This window comes from Ranitomeya variabilis, chromosome 5, assembly GCF_051348905.1.
Source record: "Ranitomeya variabilis isolate aRanVar5 chromosome 5, aRanVar5.hap1, whole genome shotgun sequence".
In the NCBI taxonomy this organism is placed as follows: Eukaryota; Metazoa; Chordata; class Amphibia; order Anura; family Dendrobatidae; genus Ranitomeya; species Ranitomeya variabilis.
Window position 1 is genome coordinate 389,107,767 of NC_135236.1, and position 25,659 is coordinate 389,133,425.

The window sequence follows — 25,659 nt, forward strand, 5'->3', positions numbered from 1 at the left end:
TACTTGATCGAGCATTGGGGTGCTCGATCAAGCATCAATTAATGCCAAGTATCGGATGGTGATGGAGAGCTCGGGTCCCTGTAATAAGCTCATTTGATTCTGAATCAGCTGAGCCATGTGCTGCACTGAAGCCAGAAATTACCCTGCTGGGAGAGCAGGGACTCCTCGGACAGCCGGACTCTTGTGAGTTGAAGAGCTCTGGAGGATTGTTCTCTCTCTGCTGTAAAAAAGCTTATTTAAATCATCGGAGCCACACACTGTACTGAAGCCAGGTATATCTATCTAATCTCCATATCGATCTATCTATCTATCTAACCTCCATATCTATAGATCTATTGACATAGCCGCTTCCGAATCAAAGGAACTCGGTAGTTACTAATAGAGAAACCTCTCCTCTCTCCTTCATCGTCCACCTACCTGGCCGTCAAGTGCAGGTCTCCCAGAAAAATGCTCAATTCCTTCTTTCACTTAAACTATGCTTGGCAGTCGAATCGAGCAGGTCTGAAGCATCTGACCTGATCGAATCGAGTACTCGAGCAGTTTACTGTTGACTCATCTCTATCAACCAACTGTATAGCATAGAACTTCTCTGTGGGCGGTTGATTTTTTACCTCTATGATGCTAGTCAACCGAAAACGACTGGGTGACAGAGGGGAAGAAACAAACATCCACCAGGAAGGTCATAGCTATAGGCGAGATTTGTCTGACATGAACACGCTGAAAAGGCCACAATCGCTATGTCTTTTCCTATTATTAGAGTGCTGGAGAATATGAGAACAGGAGCATATCGCCTATAACACATTCAGGAAAATGATCCAGCGCTCCTGATCTCCTGAGAATCAACACTTCAATAGATCGGGGGAAAGCAGATAATGCAAAGTTCTCATCATATTAACATGAGACAAACTGCATGCACCCTGAGCGCATTCTCCCTCCTATGAGCCGGCCATGTTATGATTGACCAGCATCAAAGAGGAGAAAGAGCAAAAGCCCACAGAGAAGTTCTGTGGTATCAGCCCAGGTGGTTGAAGGGAAAATGTTTGACAACCAGCCAAGCTAAAGAAAGCAGCTGGGGGCTGGTATTAAACCATGGATATTACCCCCCAGTATAAAAATAGCAGCCCACAACTGCCCAGAAAAGGCACATCTCTTCCCACTGGACCTGTGCTGGTGGCAAGTAGGGTTCAAATTTGTAGGGTAGATGTCACCATTGTATTGTCTGGTAACATCAAGCCCACGGGTTAGTAATGGAGAGGCGTCTAAAGACGCCTCTCCATTACTAATCCTATAGTTATATTGTAAATAAACACACAGCCAGAATAAAGACCTTTATTTGAAGTAAAAAACAAACAAACATACTTTTACATTTTTATTTAAAAATAACAAAGCTATACTCACCTAAGGCTGCCGTCACACTATCAGTATTTGGTCAGTATTTTACATCAGTATTTGAAAGCCAAAACCAGGAGTGGAACAATTAGAGGAAAACATATAATAGAAACATATTCACCGCTTCAGCATTTATCACCCACTCCTGGTTTTGGCTTACAAATACTGATGTAAAATACTGACCAAATACTGATCATGTGACGGCAGCCTCGCGCACATTCTTCTGAAGCCATCATTTCCTGTACAAAAAAAAAAACATATCCCTCACCTGTCCGACATTCTGTTCCACGCCGTAATCCATGTCTTGGATAAAGTTTTCAACTTGGACGGTGCCAAGATGAGAACCACTGAGGAATGAGCTGCAGCGAGTGCAACATCAGTGACCTCATCAACCTCACTGCAATTCACCACTTTTTCTCACAGTGCTAGCAGTGATTTCACAGAGGTCAGCGCAATTCAGAGGCCCGGCTAGGAATTCAGCCTCGGTGACCTGGGGTAACCTCAATGACGTCATCACTAGTCACTGAGGCTGAGCTTGCAGCAGCTCAATCTCCAGTGGTTCTCAGCCTGGATAGTCACATCTTGGCACCGTCCAAGTTGAAAACGGTTTATCCCAGGCATGGATTATGGCAGGAGACAGAACAACTGACGGGTGAGGGATATGGTTGTTTTTTATTTTTGTCTTTTTACAGGAGACAATGGCTTCAGTGGAATGGGCGATAGGCGAGCATATCTGTTTGTTAATTTAAATAAGTTAAAAGTGTGCTTCTTTTATTTCAAATAAAGAACTTTTTTCTTGCTGTGTGTTTATCTGCAATATAACCATAGTATTAGTAACGGATAGGAGTCTTGTATAGGCAGCCTGTGGGCAGGTCTTTCTTTGGTTTCTCTGGCTTAGAGCTGGAAGATAGGACTTTGCCTACAGTCCCGCTCTGGAGCATGGGCATATCATTAACTGAAAACATCTAACAGGGACTAGCACAAGAACTAGAAGACTGATTTCTTCAGCCCAGGGATCATTTTAATCCGTTTAACACTGCCAACCTGACAATGCCCGTAGTTTACTTAGCAAAATCCTGCTGATAAGTTTACTTTAAATGGTCACTGAACAGTAAACATTTATTGATCAGCGATTGTTTAATAGCATGTAGTAGATTATTCAATGCATATAAGTTGCCAATTTTTTTGGCAGCATGAGTTTCGTTTACACAGGACAATCCACCACCAAGAATGAATATCTTAGGGGTTGCACAAAAGATTATTTCCCCTGAAGAATGAGCAAGATGCTTGTTCATTAGGTAATCGACAGCATGTTTACACTTAATGATTATCATGACTGTTCTGTAAATACCTCTAACAGTTTATTATAAACAGGAAGACATTTTGACTATATTTTTAATTGGATGGAATGCATGTTTTTGACGATTTCCAATAAATTGGATGTATGAGAGCAAAAAACTATTCAGCAAGTTTGATAAAAGGCATACCGTATATACTCGAGTATAAGCCAAGATTTTCAGCCCACTTTTTTGGGCTGAAAGTGACCCTCTCGGCTTATACTCGAGTCAGTGTCGGTGTGGGGTCGGCGGGTGAGGGTGAGCGGTGGCTGTGATATACTTACCTGCTCCTGGCGCTGTCCCTGCATGTCCCATGGTCTCCGGGCAGCGCTTCCTGTGTTCAGCGGTCACTTGGTACCGCTCATTAAAGTAATGAATATGCACGCATATTCATTACTCTAATGAGCGGTACGTGACCGCTGAACACAGGAAGATGCCGCCGGCTCCCGGAGACCATCTTGATAGCGAGACGCTGCCAGGGGACCGTGCCGGGAGCAGGTGAGTATATCAGGGGAGGGGGAGCATTGCGCGATAGTCACCTTCCACGTTCCATTGCTGCGCGCTGCTCTGTCTTCCGTCCTCTGGCTGTGACTGTTCAGGTCAGAGGGTGCGATGACGCGATTAGTGTGCATGCCGCCCTCTGCCTGAACAGTCAGTGCCGAGGATGGAAGACAGAGCAGCGTGCAGCAATGGAACGTGGAAGGTGACTATCGCAACTGCCGGGGGCCTGAGCGAAGAGAGGTAAGTATGTGATTTTTTTTTATTTTAATCGCAGCAACAGCAAATGGGGCAAATGTATGGAGCATCTTATGGGCATATATGAGGAGCATCTTATGGGGCATATATGAGGAGCATCTTATGGGGCATAATGTGTGGAGCATCTCATGGGGCCCCTAATGTGTGGAGCATCTCATGGGGCCACAATGTATGGAGCATCGTATGGGGCATAATGTGTGGAGCATCTCATGGGGCCACAATGTATGGGGCCATAATGTGTGGAGCATCTCATGGGGCCATAATGTATGGAGCATCTCATGGGGCCATAATGTGTGGAGCATCTTATGGGGCCATAATGTGTGGAGCATCTCATGGGGCCATAATGTATGGAGCATCTCATGGGGCCATAATGTGTGGAGCATCTCATGGGGCCATAATGTATGGAGCATCTCATGGGGCCATAATGTATGGAGCATCTCATGGGGCCATAATGTATGGAGCATCTTATGGGGCCATAATGTGTGGAGCATCTTATGGGGCCATGATGTGTGGAGCATCTTATGGGGCCCCTAATGTGTGGAGTATCTTATGGGGCCATAATGTGTGGAGCAACTTATGGTGCCATCAACCTTTATGCAGCATTGTATGGGGCAAATGTTTCTATGGAGCATCTTATGGGGCCATTATTAACCTTTGTGCAGCATTATATGGGGTATATTTTAATATGGAGCATCTTATGGGGCCCATCATGAACTTTATGGAGCATTATATGGGGCTCCTGATTCAATATGGATATTCAAAAACACAACCTACTGATGTCTCGATTAATTTTACTTTTATTGGTATCTATTTTTATTTTTGACATTAACCGGTAGCTGCTGCATTTCCCACCCTAGGCTTATACTCGAGTCAATAAGTTTTCCCAGTTTTTTGTGGCAAAATTAGGGGGGTCAGCTTATACTCGGGTCGGCTTATACTCGAGTATACACTCACTGGCCACTTTATTAGGTACACCTGTCCAACTTCTTGTTAACACTTAATTTCTAATCAGCCAATCACATGGCGGCAACTCAGTGCATTTAGGCATGTAGACATGGTCAAGACAATCTCCTGCAGTTCAAACCGAGCATCAGTATGGGGAAGAAAGGTGATTTGAGTGCCTTTGAACGTGGCATGGTTGTTGGTGCCAGAAGGGCTGGTCTGAGTATTTCAGAAACTGCTGATCTACTGGGATTTTCACGCACAACCATCTCTAGGGTTTACAGAGAATGGTCCGAAAAAGAAAAAAAATCCAGTGAGCGGCAGTTCTGTGGGCGGAAATGCCTTGTTGATGCCAGAGGTCAGAGGAGAATGGGCAGACTGGTTCGAGCTGATAGAAAGGCAACAGTGACTCAAATCGCCACCCGTTACAACCAAGGTAGGCCTAAGAGCATCTCTGAACGCACAGTGCGTCGAACTTTGAGGCAGATGGGCTACAGCAGCAGAAGACCACACCGGGTACCACTCCTTTCAGCTAAGAACAGGAAACTGAGGCTACAATTTGTACAAGCTCATCGAAATTGGACAGTAGAAGATTGGAAAAACGTTGCTTGGTCTGATGAGTCTCGATTTCTGCTGCGACATTCGGATGGTAGGGTCAGAATTTGGCGTAAACAAAATGAAAGCATGGATCCATCCTGCCTTGTATGGAGCATCTTTGGGATGTGCAGCCGACAAATCTGCGGCAACTGTGTGATGCCATCATGTCAATATGGACCAAAATCTCTGAGGAATGCTTCCAGCACCTTGTTGAATCTATGCCACGAAGAATTGAGGCAGTTCTGAAGGCAAAAGGGGGTCCAACCCGTTACTAGCATGGTGTACCTAATAAAGTGGCCGTGAGTGTATACGGTAATTGATAAGTTATTTGATCTTACAAACTTTGAACATGGAATGGAAACAGATGATAATTCTTTATACTAAAAAAAACAGTAGCTGCTAATAGTTCAGAAAGGAGTTTAAGATAAAAGTCAGGCAGTCAATATGATGATTTAAATCACCATTGGTTACTGAAGCTGATGATTTGTAAAGACAAGCGGAAATGCAGTAGCCATATAGTAAAAATCAAACAAAATCAGGTCTGAGCCTTTTAATATAAAGAAAAATGGCAGACATTATAATACATTCCAATGGGTAAATGGGAACCATTCCAATTAATGAGGAGTTCATAATTATGGAGCTGTCTTTGTATTCTTATTAAGTCCTACTACAGCAGGTTTTAAGAAATCACTGAAAGGGTAATATACTGCAATACAAATATTACTGAACTGGCAATCAAGTCTCCCAGAGACAAAAAAAAATAAAATATAAAATACATTTCAAATTTTTTTTTAAATTATTAAAAAAGGATAAAAAAGTAAAATAATCAGTTTTCCCATTTTATAAAAAAATGTAAAAACATATTTGTCATTCCCATGTCTATAAAGGTCTGAACTTTTAAACATTAATTTTTTTTTTTGCCAAATATTGAATGTTGTAAAAGAAAATTATATAAAGGCAGAATTGCTGGGCTTTTTTGGTCACTTCTAGGGATGAGCGGACCACGTGGAAGTTCGGTTCTGGTAACAGAACTTTACCCGAATGTCAACTGCAACCCCACTGAAAACAATGAGGGCCCGAACATTTTAACAGGGAAATTCTCTCTCTCTCTACAACAGACTTCCGGGAGAAGATCTTGTTTCGTGTTTAACACTGGACACTAAAGATGAGCGAACCTGAACTTGAAACTTCAAGTCACGTCACAGTCACGTCACCTCAACCCACAAAATTGGTATGGAGGAATTCAAAACTACAATTGGGCCTGCAAAAAAAAACCAAACCTTCATATAGCAATGTATACAAATGAAAAAGTTATTACAATTTGAAAATGGGGATGAAAAATGAAAGTGGAGTAGCAAAATAGCTGTAGTGGGAAGGGGTTAACATTTAGGATAATAAAAGTGACTGTCTCAAAATTTACTCTTGACCATATGGTGCACAAAAAAGTCAGAAAGGGGGTCCACTGCTTTCCACAGCACTATACGCCTTTGGTTTTTAAACTTTTCAGAATTTGTCAGAATTCCAGTTCTACACTATGGAACGAAATATGCCTCTACAGCTCAATTCCACTGTGGTGATTAAGAGACACTTCCTTTAACAATTTTTAGACTTAATAAATGTATAATATATATATATATATATATATATATATATATATATATATATATATATATATATATATATATATATATATATATATACACACACACCCACACACATATACATGTACATATACATATATATATACATATATGTTATGGACCTGGTGGTTAGGTGCACCTGGAATGACCTGATGGTTAAACTAGAAGACAGGACAAGCTCTGGGAAGTGGGAACTCTGCTGACCGCAAATCCTAATCCTATAACACACACACTAGAAATAGCTGTGGAGCGTACCTAACTCTCCCTAGACGCCTCTTCACAGCCTAAGAGCTAACTACCCCTAAAGATAGGAAAATAAGCCTTAACTTGCCTCAGAGAAATTCCCCAAAGGTAAAGGCAGCCCCCCACATATATTAACTGTGAGTTAAGAGGAAAGTCACAAACACAGGGATGAAACAGGTTTCAGCAAAGGAGGCCAGACTTACTAGATAGACTGAGGATAGGAAAGGGATCTAGGCGGTCAGCACAAAAAACTACAAAAAGCCACGCAGTGTGCGCAAAAAGACCCCCGCACCGACTCACGGTGCGGAGGTGCCACTCTGCAACCCAGAGCTTCCAGCTAGCAAGGCAATATCATGTTAGCAAGCTGGACTAGAACTCAGCAAGTACTAAGAAATATATTCAGTACACAATGAACAACAAATGAACTAGCAGGGACTTAGCTTCCGCTGGAGTAGACAGGTCACCAGAAAGATCCAAGAGAGATCTGAACCAGTACTGATGCATTGACAGCTGGCATGGAGTAACAATCTGAGTGGAGTTAAATAGAGAAGCCAGCCTAGCCGCAAACGAGGGCAGCTGAGGAAGCAACCTCAGAACCAGCAGTTCCACTCACAGCCACCAGAGGGAGTCCACGGACAGAACTCGCCGAAGTATCATTCATGACCACAGGAGGGAGTTCAAGAACGGAATTCACAACAGTACCCCCCCCTTGAGGAGGGGTCACCGAACCCTCACCAGAGCCCTCAGGCCGATCAGGATGAGCCAAATGAAAGGCACGAACCAACTCGGCCGCATGGACATCGGAGGCAAAAACCCAGGAATTATCCTCCTGACCATAGCCCTTCCATTTGACCAGGTACTGAAGTTTCCGTCTCGAAATACGAGAATCCAAAATCTTCTCCACCACATACTCCAACTCCCCCTCGACCAACACCGGAGCAGGAGGGTCAACGGAGGGAACCATAGGCGCCACATATCTCCGCAACAACGACCTATGGAACACATTATGGATGGCAAAAGAAGCTGGAAGGGCCAAACGAAACGACACAGGATTGAGAATTTCAGAAATCTTATAAGGACCAATGAAACGAGGCTTAAACTTAGGAGAAGAAACCTTCATAGGGACATGACGAGACGACAACCAAACCAAATCCCCAACACGAAGTCGGGGACCAACACAGCGACGGCGGTTGGCGAAACGTTGAGCCTTCTCCTGGGACAATGTCAAATTGTCCACTACATGAGTCCAAATTAGCTGCAACCTGTCCACCACAGAATCCACACCAGGACAGTCCGAAGGCTCAACCTGCCCTGAAGAAAAACGAGGATGAAAACCAGAATTACAAAAAAAAGGCAAAACCAAAGTAGCCGAACTGGCCCGATTATTAAGGGCGAACTCAGCCAATGGCAAGAAGGTCACCCAATCATCCTGATCAGCAGAAACAAAGCATCTCAGATAGGTCTCCAAAGTCTGACTAGTTCGTTCGGTTTGGCCATTTGTCTGAGGATGGAAAGCCGAAGAGAAAGACAAATCAATGCCCATCTTAGCACAAAAGGACCGCCAAAACCTTGAAACAAACTGGGAACCTCTGTCCGACACGATGTTCTCCGGAATGCCATGCAAACGAACCACATGCTGGAAAAATAGTGGAACCAAATCAGAGGAGGAAGGTAATTTAGGCAAGGGTACCAAATGGACCATCTTAGAGAAGCGATCACAAACCACCCAGATGACCGACATCCTTTGAGAGACAGGGAGATCTGAAATAAAATCCATGGAAACATGCGTCCAAGGCCTTTTCGGGACTGGCAAGGGCAAAAGTAACCCACTGGCACGAGAACAGCAGGGCTTGGCCCGAGCACAAGTCCCACAAGACTGCACAAAAGAATGCACATCCCGTGACAAGGAAGGCCACCAAAAGGACCTAGCCACCAAATCTCTGGTACCAAAAATCCCAGGATGACCAGCCAACACCGAACAATGAACCTCAGAGATAACTCTATTAGTCCATCTATCAGGGACAAACAGTTTTTCTGCTGGACAACGGTCAGGTCTATCAGCCTGAAACTCCTGCAGCGCCTGCCGCAAATCAGGTGAGATGGCAGACAGAATTACCCCCTCTTTGAGAATACCAGTCTGCTCAGGAACTCCCGGGGAATCAGGCACAAAACTCCTTGAAAGGGCATCGGCCTTCACATTCTTAGAACCCGGAAGGTATGAAACCACAAAAATGAAATGGGAGAAAAACAGCGACCATCGAGCCTGTCTAGGATTCAACCGCTTAGCAGACTCGAGATAAGTCAGATTTTTGTGATCCGTTAAGACCACTACGCGATGCTTGGCTCCCTCAAGCCAATGTCGCCACTCCTCGAACGCCCACTTCATAGCCAACAACTCCCGATTGCCAACATCATAATTATGCTCAGCAGGCGAAAACTTTCTAGAAAAGAAAGCACATGGCTTCATCACAGAGCCATCAGAACCTCTTTGAGACAAAACAGCCCCTGCTCCAATCTCAGAAGCATCAACCTCGACCTGAAAAGGGAGCGAAACATCTGGCTGACACAACACAGGGGCCGAAGAGAAACGACGTTTCAACTCCCGAAAAGCCTCAACGGCCGCAGAGGACCAATTCACCACATCAGCACCTTTTTTGGTCAAATCAGTCAACAGTTTAACAACACTAGAAAAATTAGCGATGAAGCGACGGTAAAAATTAGCAAAGCCCAAGAATTTCTGAAGGCTCTTCACAGATGTAGGCCGAGTCCAATCATAAATGGCCTGAACTTTAACATGATCCATCTCGATAATAGAAGGGGAAAAAATGAAACCCAAAAAGGAAACCTTCTGAACTCCGAAGAGACATTTAGACCCCTTCACAGACAAAGAATTAGCACGAAGAACCTGAAACACCATTCTGACCTGCTTCACATGAGACTCCCAATCATCAGAAAAGACCAAAATATCATCCAAATATACAATAATTAATCTATCCAAATACTTTCGGAAGATGTCATGCATAAAGGACTGAAACACAGATGGAGCATTAGAAAGCCCGAATGGCATCACCAGGTACTCAAAATGGCCCTCGGGCGTATTAAAGGGAACCTATCACCCCGTTTTTTAAAAATTAGATAAAAATAGTGTGAAATAGGGGCAGAGCTGGGCTTTACATTACTGCCTTTTTGGTGCCTTTACACCCCCGTTAGGCTGCCGAAATACCTTTGTGAAGTGGCCGTTTTGTCCTGTCACTCAAGTTGGTCAGGTCAGATGGGCGTGGTCACAGCGCTGTTTCTCCCCCAGATCAGGCTCATCATTACGTTGGTGGCGTAGTGGTGTGCGCATGTCCAAAGAGAAGATCCACTGCCCAGGAGATTCAAAACAGCGCGGTCTTCGCTATTCGCCGTTTACCGGTGGGCGCGGCCATCTTTCCTGTGGCCGCGCGTGCGCAGATGGAGCGCTCTGCTGCCCGGGGCTTCAGGAAAATGGCCGCCGCGATCTCCATCTGCGCACGCACGGAATCCCGCGGCCATTTTCCTGAAGCCCCGGGCAGCAGAGCGCTTCATCTGCGCACGCGCGGCCACAGGAAAGATGGCCGCGCCCACCGGTAAACGGCGAATAGCGAAGACCGCGCTGTTTTGAATCTCCTGGGCAGTGGATCTTCTCTTTGGACATGCGCACACCACTACGCCACCAACGTAATGATGAGCCTGATCTGGGGGAGAAACAGCGCTGTGACCACGCCCATCCGACCTGACCAACTTGAGTGACAGCAGAAAACGGCCACTTCACAAAGGTATTTCGGCAGCCTAACGGGGGTGTAAAGGCACCAAAAAGGCAGTAATGTAAAGCCCAGCTCTGCCCCTATTTCACACTATTTTTATCTAATCTTTAAAAAACGGGGTGATAGGTTCCCTTTAAATGCTGTTTTCCATTCATCGCCCTGTTTAATACGCACAAGATTATACGCCCCTCGAAGATCTATCTTGGTGAACCAGCTAGCCCCCTTAATCCGAGCAAACAAATCAGACAGTAGAGGCAAAGGGTACTGAAATTTGACCGTGATTTTATTGAGAAGGCGGTAATCTATACAAGGTCTCAGAGAACCATCCTTCTTGGCCACAAAAAAGAACCCTGCTCCCAACGGTGACGATGACGGGCGAATATGCCCTTTCTCCAAGGACTCCTTTATATAACTCCGCATTGCAGCGTGTTCTGGCACAGATAAATTGAAAAGTCGTCCCTTAGGAAATTTACTACCAGGAATCAAATTAATAGCACAATCACAATCCCTATGAGGAGGTAGGGCACTGGATTTGGGCTCATCGAATACATCTCGGTAATCCGACAAAAACTCAGGGACTTCAGAAGGAGTAGAAGGAGAAATTGACAACAACGGAACGTCACCATGTACCCTTTGACAACCCCAACTGGACACAGACATTGATTTCCAATCCAATACTGGATTATGGACCTGTAGCCATGGCAAACCCAACACGACCACATCATGCAAATTATGCAACACCAAAAAGCGAACATCTTCCTGATGTGCAGGAGCCATGCACATGGTCAACTGAGTCCAGTACTGAGGCTTATTCTTGGCCAAAGGCGTAGCATCAATTCCCCTTAATGGAATAGGATACTGCAAGGGCTCCAAGAAAAAACCACAGCGCCTGGCAAACTCCAAGTCCATCAAATTCAGGGCAGCGCCTGAGTCCACAAATGCCATAACAGAGTAGGACGACAAAGAGCAAATCAGAGTAACGGACAAAAGAAATTTAGGCTGTACAGTACCAATGGTGACGGACCTAGCGAACCGCTTAGTGCGCTTAGGACAATCAGAGATAGCATGAGTGGGGTCACCACAGTAAAAACACAGCCCATTCTGACGTCTGTGTTCTTGCCGTTCAGCTCTGGTCAAAGTCCTATCACATTGCATAGGCTCAGGCCTCTGCTCAGAGGACACCGCCAAATGGCGCACAACCTTGCGTTCACGCAAGCGCCGATCGATCTGAATGGCCAAGGACATTGATTCATTCAGACCAGCAGGCGTGGGAAACCCCAGCAGGCGTGGGAAACCCCACCATAACATCCTTAAGGGCTTCAGAAAGACCTTTTCTGAAAATTGCTGCAAGGGCACACTCATTCCATTGAGTAAGCACAGACCACTTTCTAAACTTCTGGCAATATACCTCCGCTTCATCCTGACCTTGACACAAAGCTAGCAAGATCTTCTCTGCCTGATCCACAGAGTTAGGTTCGTCATAAAGCAATCCAAGCGCCAGAAAAAACGCATCTACATTAAGCAATGCAGGATCTCCTGGCGCAAGGGAGAATGCCCAGTCTTGTGGGTCGCCATGTAACAAAGAAATAATGATTTTTACTTGCTGAATGGGGTCACCAGAGGAGCGGGGTTTCAAAGCAAGAAACAGTTTACAATTATTTTTGAAATTCAGAAATTTAGATCTATCTCCAAAAAACAAATCAGGAATTGGAACTCTAGGCTCTAACATAGGATTCTGAACTACATAATCTTGAATGCTTTGTACCCTCGCAGTGAGGTGATCAACACAAGAGGACAGACCTTGAATGTCCATATCTACACCTGAGTCCTGAACCACCCAGAGGTTAAGGGGAAAAGAAAGACAAAACACACTGCAGAGAAAAAAAAATGGTCTCAGAACTTCTCTTATCCCTCTATTGAGATGCATTAACACTTTGTGCGCCAGCTGTACTGTTATGGACCTGGTGGTTAGGTGCACCTGGAATGACCTGATGGTTAAACTAGAAGACAGGACAAGCTCTGGGAAGTGGGAACTCTGCTGACCGCAAATCCTAATCCTATAACACACACACTAGAAATAGCTGTGGAGCGTACCTAACTCTCCCTAGACGCCTCTTCACAGCCTAAGAGCTAACTACCCCTAAAGATAGGAAAATAAGCCTTACCTTGCCTCAGAGAAATTCCCCAAAGGTAAAGGCAGCCCCCCACATATATTAACTGTGAGTTAAGAGGAAAGTCACAAACACAGGGATAAAACAGGTTTCAGCAAAGGAGGCCAGACTTACTAGATAGACTGAGGATAGGAAAGGGATCTATGCGGTTAGCACAAAAAAATACAAAAAGCCACGCAGAGTGTGCAAAAAGACCCCCGCACCGACTCACGGTGCGGAGGTGCCACTCTGCAACCCAGAGCTTCCAGCTAGCAAGGCAATATCATGTTAGCAAGCTGGACTAGAACTCAGCAAGTACTAAGAAATATATTCAGTACACAATGAACAACAAATGAACTAGCAGGGACTTAGCTTCCGCTGGAGTAGACAGGTCACCAGAAAGATCCAAGAGAACCAGTACTGATACATTGACAGCTGGCATGGAGTAACGATCTGAATGGAGTTAAATAGAGAAGCCAGCCTAGCCGCAAACGAGGGCAGCTGAGGAAGCAACCTCAGAACCAGCAGTTCCACTCACAGCCACCAGAGGGAGTCCACGGACAGAACTCGCCGAAGTATCATTCATGACCACAGGAGGGAGTTCAAGAACGGAATTCACTATATATATATATATACACTCACCGGCCACTTTATTAGGTACACCATGCTAGTAACGGGTTGGACCCCTTTTGCCTTCAGAACTGCCTCAATTCTTCGTGGCATAGATTCAACAAGGTGCTGGAAGCATTCCTCAGAGATTTTGGTCCATATTGACATGATGGCATCACACAGTTGCCGCAGATTTGTCGGCTGCACATCCCAAAGATGCTCCATACAAGGCAGGATGGATCCATGCTTTCATGTTGTTTACGCCAAATTTTGACCCTACCATCCGAATGTCGCAGCAGAAATCGAGACTCATCAGACCAAGCAACGTTTTTCCAATCTTCTACTGTCCAATTTCGATGAGCTTGTGCAAATTGTAGCCTCAGTTTCCTGTTCTTAGCTGAAAGGAGTGGTACCCGGTGTGGTCTTCTGCTGCTGTAGCCCATCTGCCTCAAAGTTCGACGCACTGTGCGTTCAGAGATGCTCTTAGGCCTACCTTGGTTGTAACGGGTGGCGATTTGAGTCACTGTTGCCTTTCTATCAGCTCGAACCAGTCTGCCCATTCTCCTCTGACCTCTGGCATCAACAAGGCATTTCTGCCCACAGAACTGCCGCTCACTGGATTTTTTTTCTTTTTCGGGCCATTCTCTGTAAACCCTAGAGATGGTTGTGCGTGAAAATCCCAGTAGATCAGCAGTTTCTGAAATACTCAGACCAGCCCTTCTGGCACCAACAACCATGCCACGTTCAAAGGCACTCAAATCACCTTTCTTCCCCATACTGATGCTCGGTTTGAACTGCAGGAGATTGTCTTGACCATCTCTACATGCCTAAATGCACTGAGTTGCCGCCATGTGATTGGCTGATTAGAAATTAAGTGTTAACAAGAAGTTGGACAGGTGTACCTAATAAAGTGGCCAGTGAGTGTATATATATTATATACACACACATATATATAATCCAAAAAAGAAAAGCAGCACAAAAAAACTGAAGAAAATAAGTGGACTTTAATGCCTGAATGGCGTTGAATGCCACGCCGTTCAGGCATTAAGGTACACTTATTTTCTTCAGTTTTTTTGTGCCGCTTTCCCTTTTTTGATTTTACTATTGGAGACCATTAGATTGCTGGTTGGGAGAGCTTTGCATAATCTGTAAGGTAATATATGATGCTGTTCCAATTTTCTCTCTATCTATCTATCTATATATATATACAGGGGTTGGACAAAATAATGGAAACACCTAACGTTTTGGCAGTGAAGCAGTGGAAACGTGATATTCTTAGACGAATCATCGTTTTACCTATTTCCGACCTCCGGCCGAGTGTACGTTTGGAGACAGCTGAAAGAAGCATTCCATCCAGACTGCCTTCTCCCAACCGTAAAACATGGTGGAGGTTCTGTGATGATCTGGGGTGCTATTTCGTGGAGATCCGCAGGGCCAATGATATCCCTCCATGGAAGAATTAACAGCCGAGATTACTTAGGCATTTTGGGCGACCAAGTGCATCCAATGGTTCAAGCACTGTTCCCAGAGGTGAACGCCATCTTTCAGGATGATAATGCACTAATTTATACAGCTAGAATCGTTAAAGCATGGCACGAGGAACATTCTAATGAAGTTGAGCATCTCATCTGGCCCCCACAATCCCCAGACCTCAACATTATTGAGCATTTATGGTCGATTTTAGAGATTCAAGTTAAACGTCGATTTCCGCCGCCATCGTCGCTCAAAGAACTGGAGGGTGTTTTAACTGAAATGGGCTAAAATTCCTTTGGAAACAATTTACACCTTGTATGAATCTATACCTCGGAGAATTGAGTCTGTAATCGCCGCAAAAGGTGGACCTACACCTTAAACTAACTTTTGATGATGTCTCCAGGTGTTTCCATTATTTTGTCCAACCTATGTATGTATGTATGTATGTATATATATTTATTACACATATGTATGTATGTATGTATGTATGTATGTATGTATGTATGTATATATATATATTCTATATATACACACACACAGTATATGCTACAGATATTTTATGATTTACTGTTGAGGAGCAGGTCACAGAAAAATACAACGATTTTCTGTAACTATTATTCCTCTTTTCTGTACATGAATGTATGCCAACAATATTTTTGGTTCAATCATAGAACTTAAATTAAATGACATGCACATTTTTGCCAGGGAATTGTTCAGAAAATTAAAGAAGCCAAATATGGCAAACATTGCTTGAATCTTTTCTTTATCCCTATGCTGCCCTTAGTAGTTTTGGAAAAAGTAATTATAGTAATAAAACAAAATGCTGTATTATAATCGCCAAGCATTCTGCAGACAACAAGCTATTGAAAGTAATAAAATGACATAAAGCACACAAAATAAGGCCCTCAGAAGACAATAAAATATTACTCCGCTCACTGTAAACATGTCAAGATCAATAAGGAATCGGTTTACCTTCTGGTGATGCCTCGGGTTTTTGAGAACATGTTGAACTCATTTTGCTTTTTTTGCTGCCATCACTGCTCACAGACAAACTGGACTGGATTTTCCTGTGCATTTTTTGAGAAACGGGAGCTGATAACTTTCTATGATCTGCAGCAACATGTTTGACCCCATTGTGGATTCCATTGATATTACTCAGACCTACATGACCATTTTGTATCTTGCCAGTTTCTTCCTCGCTCTGTTCCAGTGCTGAAGTATTTGGCTGAGGCAAGCTCTGAGGTTGGACTTAAACATAGAGAGAAGAAAAAAAAAAAAGATAAAAAGATTAAACTGAATTCTCTATAACCACAGCCAGAGGAAATCGGCTGGAAGATATTTTAGAGAGAAAACAGGAGAAGATGAGAAACCCAACATGCTTCTAACGCACAAATCACTTCTTTATTTATGTATGTAGCAGAATTTATTATATTATAAACTGATGATGGATGCAGAGTAATTAGTAAAGGAAACTTCTGTGTCAGATCATCGCTTTTGCATAAAGGTTCCCTGATTGATACCACGACAATAGAAGTCATCTAATGAATGAAATCAGTAGCAGAAAGCAGTCACAAATATCACATAGTATAGAAGATAAAAAGGACACATTGGTAAACTAAAAGTACATTCACGTAAATGTAAAAGTAGGCAATTTTAAAGCTAAAATTGTATATTGATACTCTGAACGTAAAAATGAACCGAAACTGAACAAGCTCAACAAAAAGCAGATTACCACATTAATACATTTAATGGACTTTTCCCTTTCCTGCAATTTGGACCCAAAATACTTTCAGTCCGGTTGAATAAAGCTCGATGGTACTCGCCCTGCCCAGTGGCAACGTTGGATCTCAGCTATTGTGCCAGTCTCTGGCAGCAGCAGTGATGTCAGACCGATAGCGTATATTATGGCTTATGCCATTTACATAAAATAATTAAACATCAATTATTATAACTAAGGTGGCTTAATTATAATAGTCTGTGAGCACAAATTGACTGTACAAACAAAGGATCTGCCTTCCTTTCCTTGACTGACAGCACTGGCTTTACAGGAACCTGGGAAGCTAAACTGAGCCATGGCCAAGGTGCACTGGGCAATTGTGATTGGCTTGAACAGTCATTTTGTGATGACACACTTTCTTTAAACAATGTCTAGTTGAGAATGTTTAGCAGTCTAGCGGCGTTGCATATAATTGCACTGTATCTTTTAATTGGTCCATAAAAGGCAAATCCTGAGTATAGCCCTGACACGAAAGAACATTTTCTTGGCAACACAGAGCATAACAAAAGAAAAATCTTACCTGTAAGAAAATTATTACTTAAAAACAATAGGATGCCTTATGCACTAGTAGGCCATATGGACTTCATAAAGGGGATGGGATCTATTGTTTATAGGGATCAAATGGGCCCATCTTGGCCATATAATACATAGTACACATACTAGGCAATTTATTTAAATCACATATAGTAAAGAGAAAGCCAGCTCACCTAGTACATGAAGTCCAGCTTGCAGGAACCAGGTGGATCCACACCAGATAATATACTCAAGGAAAAAAGGTTGTTCCAAAAATTACAATGGTTGCTCCCTTGCCCTGTCTATGCAACCATTGTAATTTTTGTAAATTTTTAATGGACTTAAAATAAAGAAAGAACTATGTTACCAGACGCTGGAACTACAACTTTTTTTCCCTTTAATTTATTTAAATGGCTGTCATGAAATGCTACATTATTCCTATAGTGGCTATTGCAGGTGAGCGGTATAAACAGCAGTGACATCCTCAGGCAAGGTCAGAAAGGTATGGCAGCTAATGAGTGGGTTGGCTTTAAATTTAAGGAGTGGTTTTCTTTTAATGTATGCACTTGAACAGTAAAAAATAGCTACAATATTGCACACACCCTGCAAAAATGTTTAGGTGTGACAAACATTTGCACAAAATTGTAGAATTCTGCGCGTTCTAAAGTAAAACAGAAAAAATAGAGGGAAATTTGAGTATGGTCTAAAATGATCTACAATAGTGAATTATTTGGGTGCTTTTCTGGTATACAAAAACATTAGAAAAAAGGAACACAAACAATCCAGAACTAATAAGTACATCAATAAATATAAGAGGATAAAGGAATAATTAATAAGTAGACATTTTAATATATATATAAAAAATATTGTCAACTCACCATACACTAAATGCATTGCTGGAAAAAATGTGCATATAAATAGTTAAAAAAAACAAAAAACATTGAGAAACATTAGCTGGTCATTGGCCAATGAGAAAACAAAAATTATAGCAAAAAATATATTTTGCATGTAGTAAACTAGCTGCATATAGAGATTTACAAAATAGCCGACTTTAATGTTTGGATTTTAAGGTTTCATTGTCTGTGTTCTTTTTTTTCTACTACTCTTCTGCGTGTTGCAGTTGCACATTTTTTAGTTAAAAAAACCCCAAGGATTTACTAATAATTTATTCTGGTTAACTCTTAAAATTGGAAGCCATAACCTACTGTACATTTGTTTTATTGGTGACCTAGATACCAAAGGAATACTACAGATGTTGCAGAATACAGAATAGCATTTGGTTCTGACGTAAATGTAAAATAACTGCTCATTTAAAGACAATAAGTTATTATCATGGAATTTGTTGCTAAGTAGTAATACCACATACATTAACAAGATCAGTTTTGCACCCCAAGGTAAAGCTATAATCAAACTCAAAATTAATTTGGGAGGGTTTATTTTACCGATAGCAGTAAGGAGCTTCGTCCTTTCTTTAAAAAAAAGATAAAAGATACTGCTTAAAATACACAGATAAAATGAAGGGGGCTATAAGGCTGAGACAAGTGGAATGGAACATTATTGATCTATTATTCTCAATAAGTAGTCTTTCTTTCATACACGTGACGGCTCTGAAAACTAGACTAAAGACCATTTGGCATTTTCAGAGGTGTAACTTGTGCAAATTCAGCTCTATTGGGAGAACAATGCTATCTTCAGTCAGAGATATAAAAGACACAATACAGAGTTGGACTTAGGAGTTGTTTTGAATTATTCATATTTTGCCTGTATATTCAAGACATTTTTACAAACTCAGCATTTTATGCTACATAATCGCACAAAGAAACTTTTTGACAAACCTTTTCTTTCAAAAAGTGGCATTTTTATGTTAACTTTCAACACTTGCTATATCATTCTTAGGAGACTATTCCCTTTTACAAAAGATCCCATTTACACTCTTTCGTACAAGCAAAAATTGTATTCTTACTATTCAGCAACAAATGCAGCGCATGTCAGAATGTTAAATAACAGTTGTGTGAACACAGAGCATCCGCAGCAAAGAGCAGCTACACACTTTCTGAGAATTCACAATTTCCTACGTATTACAAAAGAAAAGATTCCCATTTGACATTCACAATGAACAGTTTCAAATGTTTTATTAAAAAAAGGGCTTTAAAGAAAAACACAGTATACCCAGCTGATTTCAATATTTTATACTTCACTGACTACACAATTGGGATTAAGTATATAGAATTAATTTAAAAGACTCATTGCACTCCTTTAAGTGCTGTATTCCAGGCACAAATCTGTCTCGCTAAAGAGGAACAGCACAATCCACATAGCAGTGAGATACACAGGAAATATTTCCGTACACAATTTTATAGAGAAAAATAGAGAATATTTTAAATGCTCTCTAAAATTATAAGTCTTGTTCAAACTCAGCACATCACTGATTTTTGCATCTGTTTTGACATGCAAAATATTACATTATTGAACAATAGATGCTACTACAAAACTATATAAACTGTTAACGTTATTACAAAAGATAAAACTATCAAAGTTGGCTGCTCTGTTACTCATTTGTAAGACTGAACTATTTAACCAAATTTTGGTCTTAAAAACACTTTCTTTCTTGCTTATTAAAGGGAACCTATCACCCCGTTTTTTTCGGTATGAGATAAAAATACTGTTAAATATGGCCTGAGCTGTGCATTACAATAGTGTAGTTTGTGGACCCCGATTCCCCACCTATGCTGCCGAAATACGTTACCAAAGTAGTCATTTTCGCCTGTCAATCAGGCTGGTCAGGTCGGATGGGCGTGGCTTCTTCCCCCAGATATTGCGTAGTTTTCCGTTGGTGGCGTAGTGGTGTGCGCATGTCCAACGTCCCCAATCCTGCACGGGGGGGTGAAAATAGCAGCGATGTCCGTTATTCCATTGGTGGTCGGTGGGCGCGGCCATCTTCCTTTGGCCGCGCGTGCGCAGAAGCGGCGCTCTGCTGGCCGCGGCTTCAGGAAAATGGCCGCCGCGATCTCCATCTGCGCACGCGCGGCATCCCGCGGCCATTTTCCTGAAGCCGCGGCCAGCAGAGCGCCGCTTCTGCGCACGCGCGGCCAAAGGAAGATGGCCGCGCCCACCGACCACCAATGGAATAACGGACATCGCTGCTATTTTCACCCCCCCGTGCAGGATTGGGGACCTTGGACATGCGCACACCACTACGCCACCAACGGAAAACTACGCAATATCTGGGGGAAGAAGCCACGCCCATCCGACCTGACCAGCCTGATTGACAGGCGAAAATGACTACTTTGGTAACGTATTTCGGCAGCATAGGTGGGGAATCGGGGTCCACAAACTACACTATTGTAATGCACAGCTCAGGCCCTATTTAACAGTATTTTTATCTCATACCGAAAAAAACGGGGTGATAGGTTCCCTTTAAGTTCTGACTCTGGATGAAATTCACAAGTAACACAGCCATCATATACCTAGAATGAGACTGGAGCGAGCTCACGAGCTCAGCCTTACACACTGCATTGACCTGTAATGAACATGCAGGGGGGTTTCTCATGAACAATGTTCATTTTAAATCAATAGATCTTAGAATACTAATAAGTTCCACAACTGGATGCCTTTGAAAAGAATGTTCCTGTGCGGAGATAATCTTATAAATGTTTCCCTGCTGTGTAATGGCTGTGTGACTGTACAGGAACATGGTCTGATCATACCACAGCTCCTGGCCAGGGGAAGGGAAAAAGAGTATCCAGAAATTACAGCACAGGATCGCAAATAATTCTTTCTTAGGGTACCGTCACACAGTACCATTTTGATCGCTACGACGGCACGATCCGTGACGTCGCAGCGATCGTATGATTATCGCTCCAGCATCGTAGACTGTGGTCACACTTTGCAATCACGGCGCTGGAGCGATGCCGAAGTCCCCGGGTAACCAGGGTAAACATCGGGTTACTAAGCGCAGGGCCGCGCTTAGTAACCCGATGTTTACCCTGGTTACCAGCGTAAACGTAAAAAAAACAAACAGTACATACTCACATTCCGGTGTCTGTCCCCCGGCGTTCTGCTTCTCTCCACTGTGTAAGCAGCAGAGCCGGAAAGCACAGCGGTGACGTCAGACGTCACCGCTGTGCTCGCTTTCCGGCCGGCGCTCACAGTGCAGAGAAGCTGAGACGCCGGAGGACAGACACCGGAATGTGAGTATGTACTGTTTTTTTTTTTTTTACTTTTACGCTGGTAACCACGGTAAACATCGGGTTACTAAGCGCGGCCCTGCGCTTAGTTACCCGATGTTTACCCTGGTTACAAGCGAACACATCGCTGGATCGCTGTCACACACAACGATCCAGCGATGTCAGCGGGAGATCCAGCGACGAAAGAAAGTTCCATACGATCTGCTACGACGTACGATTCTCAGCAGGATCCCTGATCGCTGCTGCGTGTCAGACACTGCGATATCGTATGGATATCGCTAGAACGTCACGAATCGTACGGTCGTAGCGATCAAAGTGTGACTGTGTGACGGTACCCTTAGAGGTAAAACATTTTGTAAAAACAGGCAATGAATTTCATTATCTCACAAAAAGGATCAGTTGTCCCATACTGTGCTATCTATAAACCGTATTTTTCGAACTATAAGGCTATGTGCACACGTTGCGGATTAGGCTTAGGAATTTCTGGTGCGGATTCTGTGTCTCCTGGCAGAAAACGCACCTGCGGTTTTTTATGCGGTTCCGCAGCGATTTTTTGTGCGTTTTTGCTGCGGTTTTCTTGCGGATTTGCTGCGGTTTTTACCCCTGAAGTTTTCTATAATGGAGTGGGTACAAAAACGCTGCAGATTCACAAAAAAGCAGCGACATGCTACTTCTTTTAAACCGCAGCGTTTCCGCAGCGGATTTTCCGCACCATTAGCACAGCATTTTTTTTTTCTCATTGATTTACATTGTACTGTAAATCAATTGCGGATCTGCAGCGTTTCTGCACCTCAAAAAATGCTGCGGATCCGCAGCAAATCCGCAACGTGTGCACATACCCTAAGTCGCACCGAACCATAAGACACACCCCAAATTTTCAGAAGGAAAAATAGTGGAAAAAAATAATGTGTCAAATGGGGGTCCATCTTACAGTCCGAATTCAGCTTACCAAAGAAGGGATTGGCACAGGTGGAGGAGTGGTCACAGGGGTCGCTCGGTGGCCCAGGCTGGTGCGGTGGCCTCCGGGAAATCCCATCCCAATCTGGTGTGGTGGCTCTGTGCTGGGGCAGTGGCGGTGGCTCTGTGCTGGGGCGGTGGCTCTGTGCTGCGGCGGTGGCTCTGGTGCAGTGGCGGTGGCTGTGCTGGGGCAGTGGCGGTGGCTCTGAGCTGGGGCAGGGGGACTGTGCTCCGGGGCAGTGGCTCTCTGTGCTCCATGGGGGGCTCCGCCGGCAGTTTGTCAAAGCTCGGAGGTCCCCGCACATCCATTGCTGCCATGTTGCGGTGGCCTCTGGGAACATGGCCTCCGGGTCGGCGCATGCTCAGATTCAAATCTCGGCAACGAGATCTCGGGACGAGATCTGAATCTGAGCATGCACCGCCCCTGGCCCGGCGGCCATGTTCTCAGAGGCCACCGTAAAATGGCAGCAATGGATGTGCGTGGGCCTGCGGGCTTTGACGAAAGGCCGGCGGAGCCCCCCACGGAGCACAAAGAGCAAACCGGACCACAGTCCGCCACTACCACACCACAGGGCCCCGCCGCACCACCACAGCCTGCGAAGGGAGGCTACATCGGGACCGCCGCTGCCACAGCCACAGGATTTGTAAGCATATTGCGACCATAAGACGCACTCCCATTTTCCCAAAAAATTTTTTGGGAAAAAATTGCGTCTAATGGTCTGAAAAATACGGTACTCTCTTTTACTTCCTCCCCTGCCAAGGAGATGTGGTATAATCAGACCATGTCCCTGTACAATCAGACACATCCTTTACGCAGTACACAAGAGGGGCACATTTATAAGATTATCTCAGCACAGGAACATTTTATTTTAAACACATCCAATTGCGGAAATTATCATCATTCTAAGATGTATTGATAAAGATCAACTTTAAAATTCACTTTGTTAATGAAAAAAAAATCCTTTTAAGGGTTAGTCACTAAAATCAGGTTTTTCATGCAGACTTGAGACCAATGTATAAAATCTTACCATATAGTCTGTCTTTACAAACATTGGATGCTACAGTTGTTAGGCTAGGTTCACATTGCGTTAGTGCAGTCCATTCAGCGCATACGCTAATGGACTGCGCTAACGCAAGTGCCGACTTTGGCACAGCGCTAGCGCAGATGGAGCATCTGCTAGCTCCATCTGCGCTAGCAGTGACGGACCCGGAAACGCTGCAGCCCACGTCTCGGGTCCGTCACTCAATGACGGCACATCGCCTAGCGCACGCCCATTGTGGGCGTGCGCTAGCGAATTGTCTGCCATAGGAAGTAATGGCGGCGTTAACGGACTACGTTACACCGTGTTATGCCATGGTGTAACGTAGTCCGTTTCACGGATCACACTAACGCAGTGTGAACCCAGCCGAAGTCATTTCTTCCCTTCAAAATATGTCACAATACACTGAGTGGTATTAGTAAAAAGTGGAAGTGTTTAGTAACCACAGTCACAAAGTGCTGATGAGCATAGGACATAAAAGTCACTCTGCTGACTTAATACAGGAAGAGGTTTGGTATTCTGCAGTTATGAGCATTTAGGGTATGTGTCCACGTTCAGGCTTGCTTCAGGCTTTGGTCAGGATTTTATGCAAGTAAAACTGCACCTGAGGTCACTGGCAGGTCACCTGCGGTGTTCCTGCGTGTTTGGCTCATTGTAGCAACATGCTGCGTTTTGAAAAAACGCACCGCGCATGCGTTTTCGCAGCAAAAACGCATGCGTTTTTTAACGCATAGTGGAGTCGGGATTTCATGAAATCCCCTCCACTATGCTGTAACATCTGGACGCTGCGCTTTTGACGCTGCGGAAAAACGCAGCGTAAAAAACACAGCATTTCCTGAACGTGGAAACATACCCTAAGGGTACATGCCCACTGTCAGGAAGAGCAGCGTTTTGGACCTCACCTGTGCCAGTTTTATGAGCTGCAGCATTGTAATTATTTGCAGTGTAGTTTCACCCACAGACATTCACTAGATGCGGTAAATCCACATGGTTTACTGAACACAAACAGATTTAACTGCGTGGTTAGAACGCAGTGAAAAAACGCTAAGTGCAAAACACTGCTATTTCCTGATTGTGAGCACATAGCCTTAAGAGTACCTACCTATAACTATTCTAGGGCTGCCCTTTTTATTTAATAAATTAGTGGACAGCCTCAGACAAGTAATTTTTTGTATTTAACACCCATTACCAAAATAAATCTCGTGTCACTAAATTCCCCCTGAAGGACCAGGCTTTTCACCAAAATGTCAGATTCAAACTTCCCGGTTGATGGATCCCAGCATGCAGGGAAGGATTCTACATCCTTCTGTGGTTCTCCTTGCCGTAAAAGTGAGAGATTTCACTATTTTCACTAACCAATAACTGCCGCGCACTTTACTGCGGTAATGTCATTAGAGCAGTTACAGTTTAGTAACAGCTTAGTAAAGTGTGCAGCAGCACAAATTTCTTACAGCCTTCACGTTCAGAACCCACTTTTTCCAAAAAAGTCAGGTCCTTCTGTGGGATGTTAAGGGCATTTGGGGCCTCTATTGTGAATAGGTGTTATTTAAATTCACCAGTCTTGAGTCAGCCCACTCTTTCCTTAAATAAAAAGGGAAGCCCCAAGCTGGTGATAGGCACTCTTCAACCCCTGTACAACATACACCATACACATAGGGCACATCACTATATCACTGCAAATCGCACAAGTGATCGGACAATCGCATCTTCAAGTCCCCTAAGAGGGCTAATAAAAATAACTAAAAAAAAATTAAAATCTGAAAAAAAAAAAAAGACAAAAGTTCAAATCACACCACTTTCCCCATTGAAAAACAATGTTTTTATTAGTACTATTTTGGGATAGATGTGACTTTTTGATCGCTTCTTGCAGCATTTTTTTATGGAACTGCGGCAACTAAAAAAACTTTTCTGAACTTTTCTGCGATATCCATTGTATTTTTTAAAAACTTTTTAATCTTTATGTCGCTCTGCAAAAATAACCCATGGCAAAGCTCCATTTGATGAAAAATAAAGATGTTACGGGTCTCGGAAAATGGTAACAACTCCAAAAAATTTTTGTTGCAAACTTCTGTTTTTATTTTACCTCTAAAATAATAAAAAAAACTGGACATGTTGGGCATCGCTGTAATCTGTAATCATAATACTGCATAGTCATCTTTACCACAAAATGTACACACCGTAAAACCAATTCCCAAAAAACAATGTCAGAATTTTTTTTTTTTTTTCACAGTTTCACAGTGCACTTGGAATTTTTTTCCAGGTTT

At 43.4% G+C, this 25,659-nt stretch overlaps 1 protein-coding gene across 6 annotated transcripts in view; it reads right to left on the minus strand.

Annotated features, from left to right (window-relative positions):
* MDFIC (MyoD family inhibitor domain containing) overlaps positions 1-25,659 on the minus strand; it is a 215,045-nt gene that overhangs the window by 24,091 nt on the left and 165,295 nt on the right. For all 6 annotated transcript variants that reach the window (XM_077265030.1, XM_077265028.1, XM_077265027.1 and 3 more), the window contains one exon: positions 15,894-16,169. In XM_077265030.1, coding sequence (XP_077121145.1) covers positions 15,894-16,169 — 276 coding nt within the window. The remainder of the gene's footprint in view (positions 1-15,893; positions 16,170-25,659) is intronic.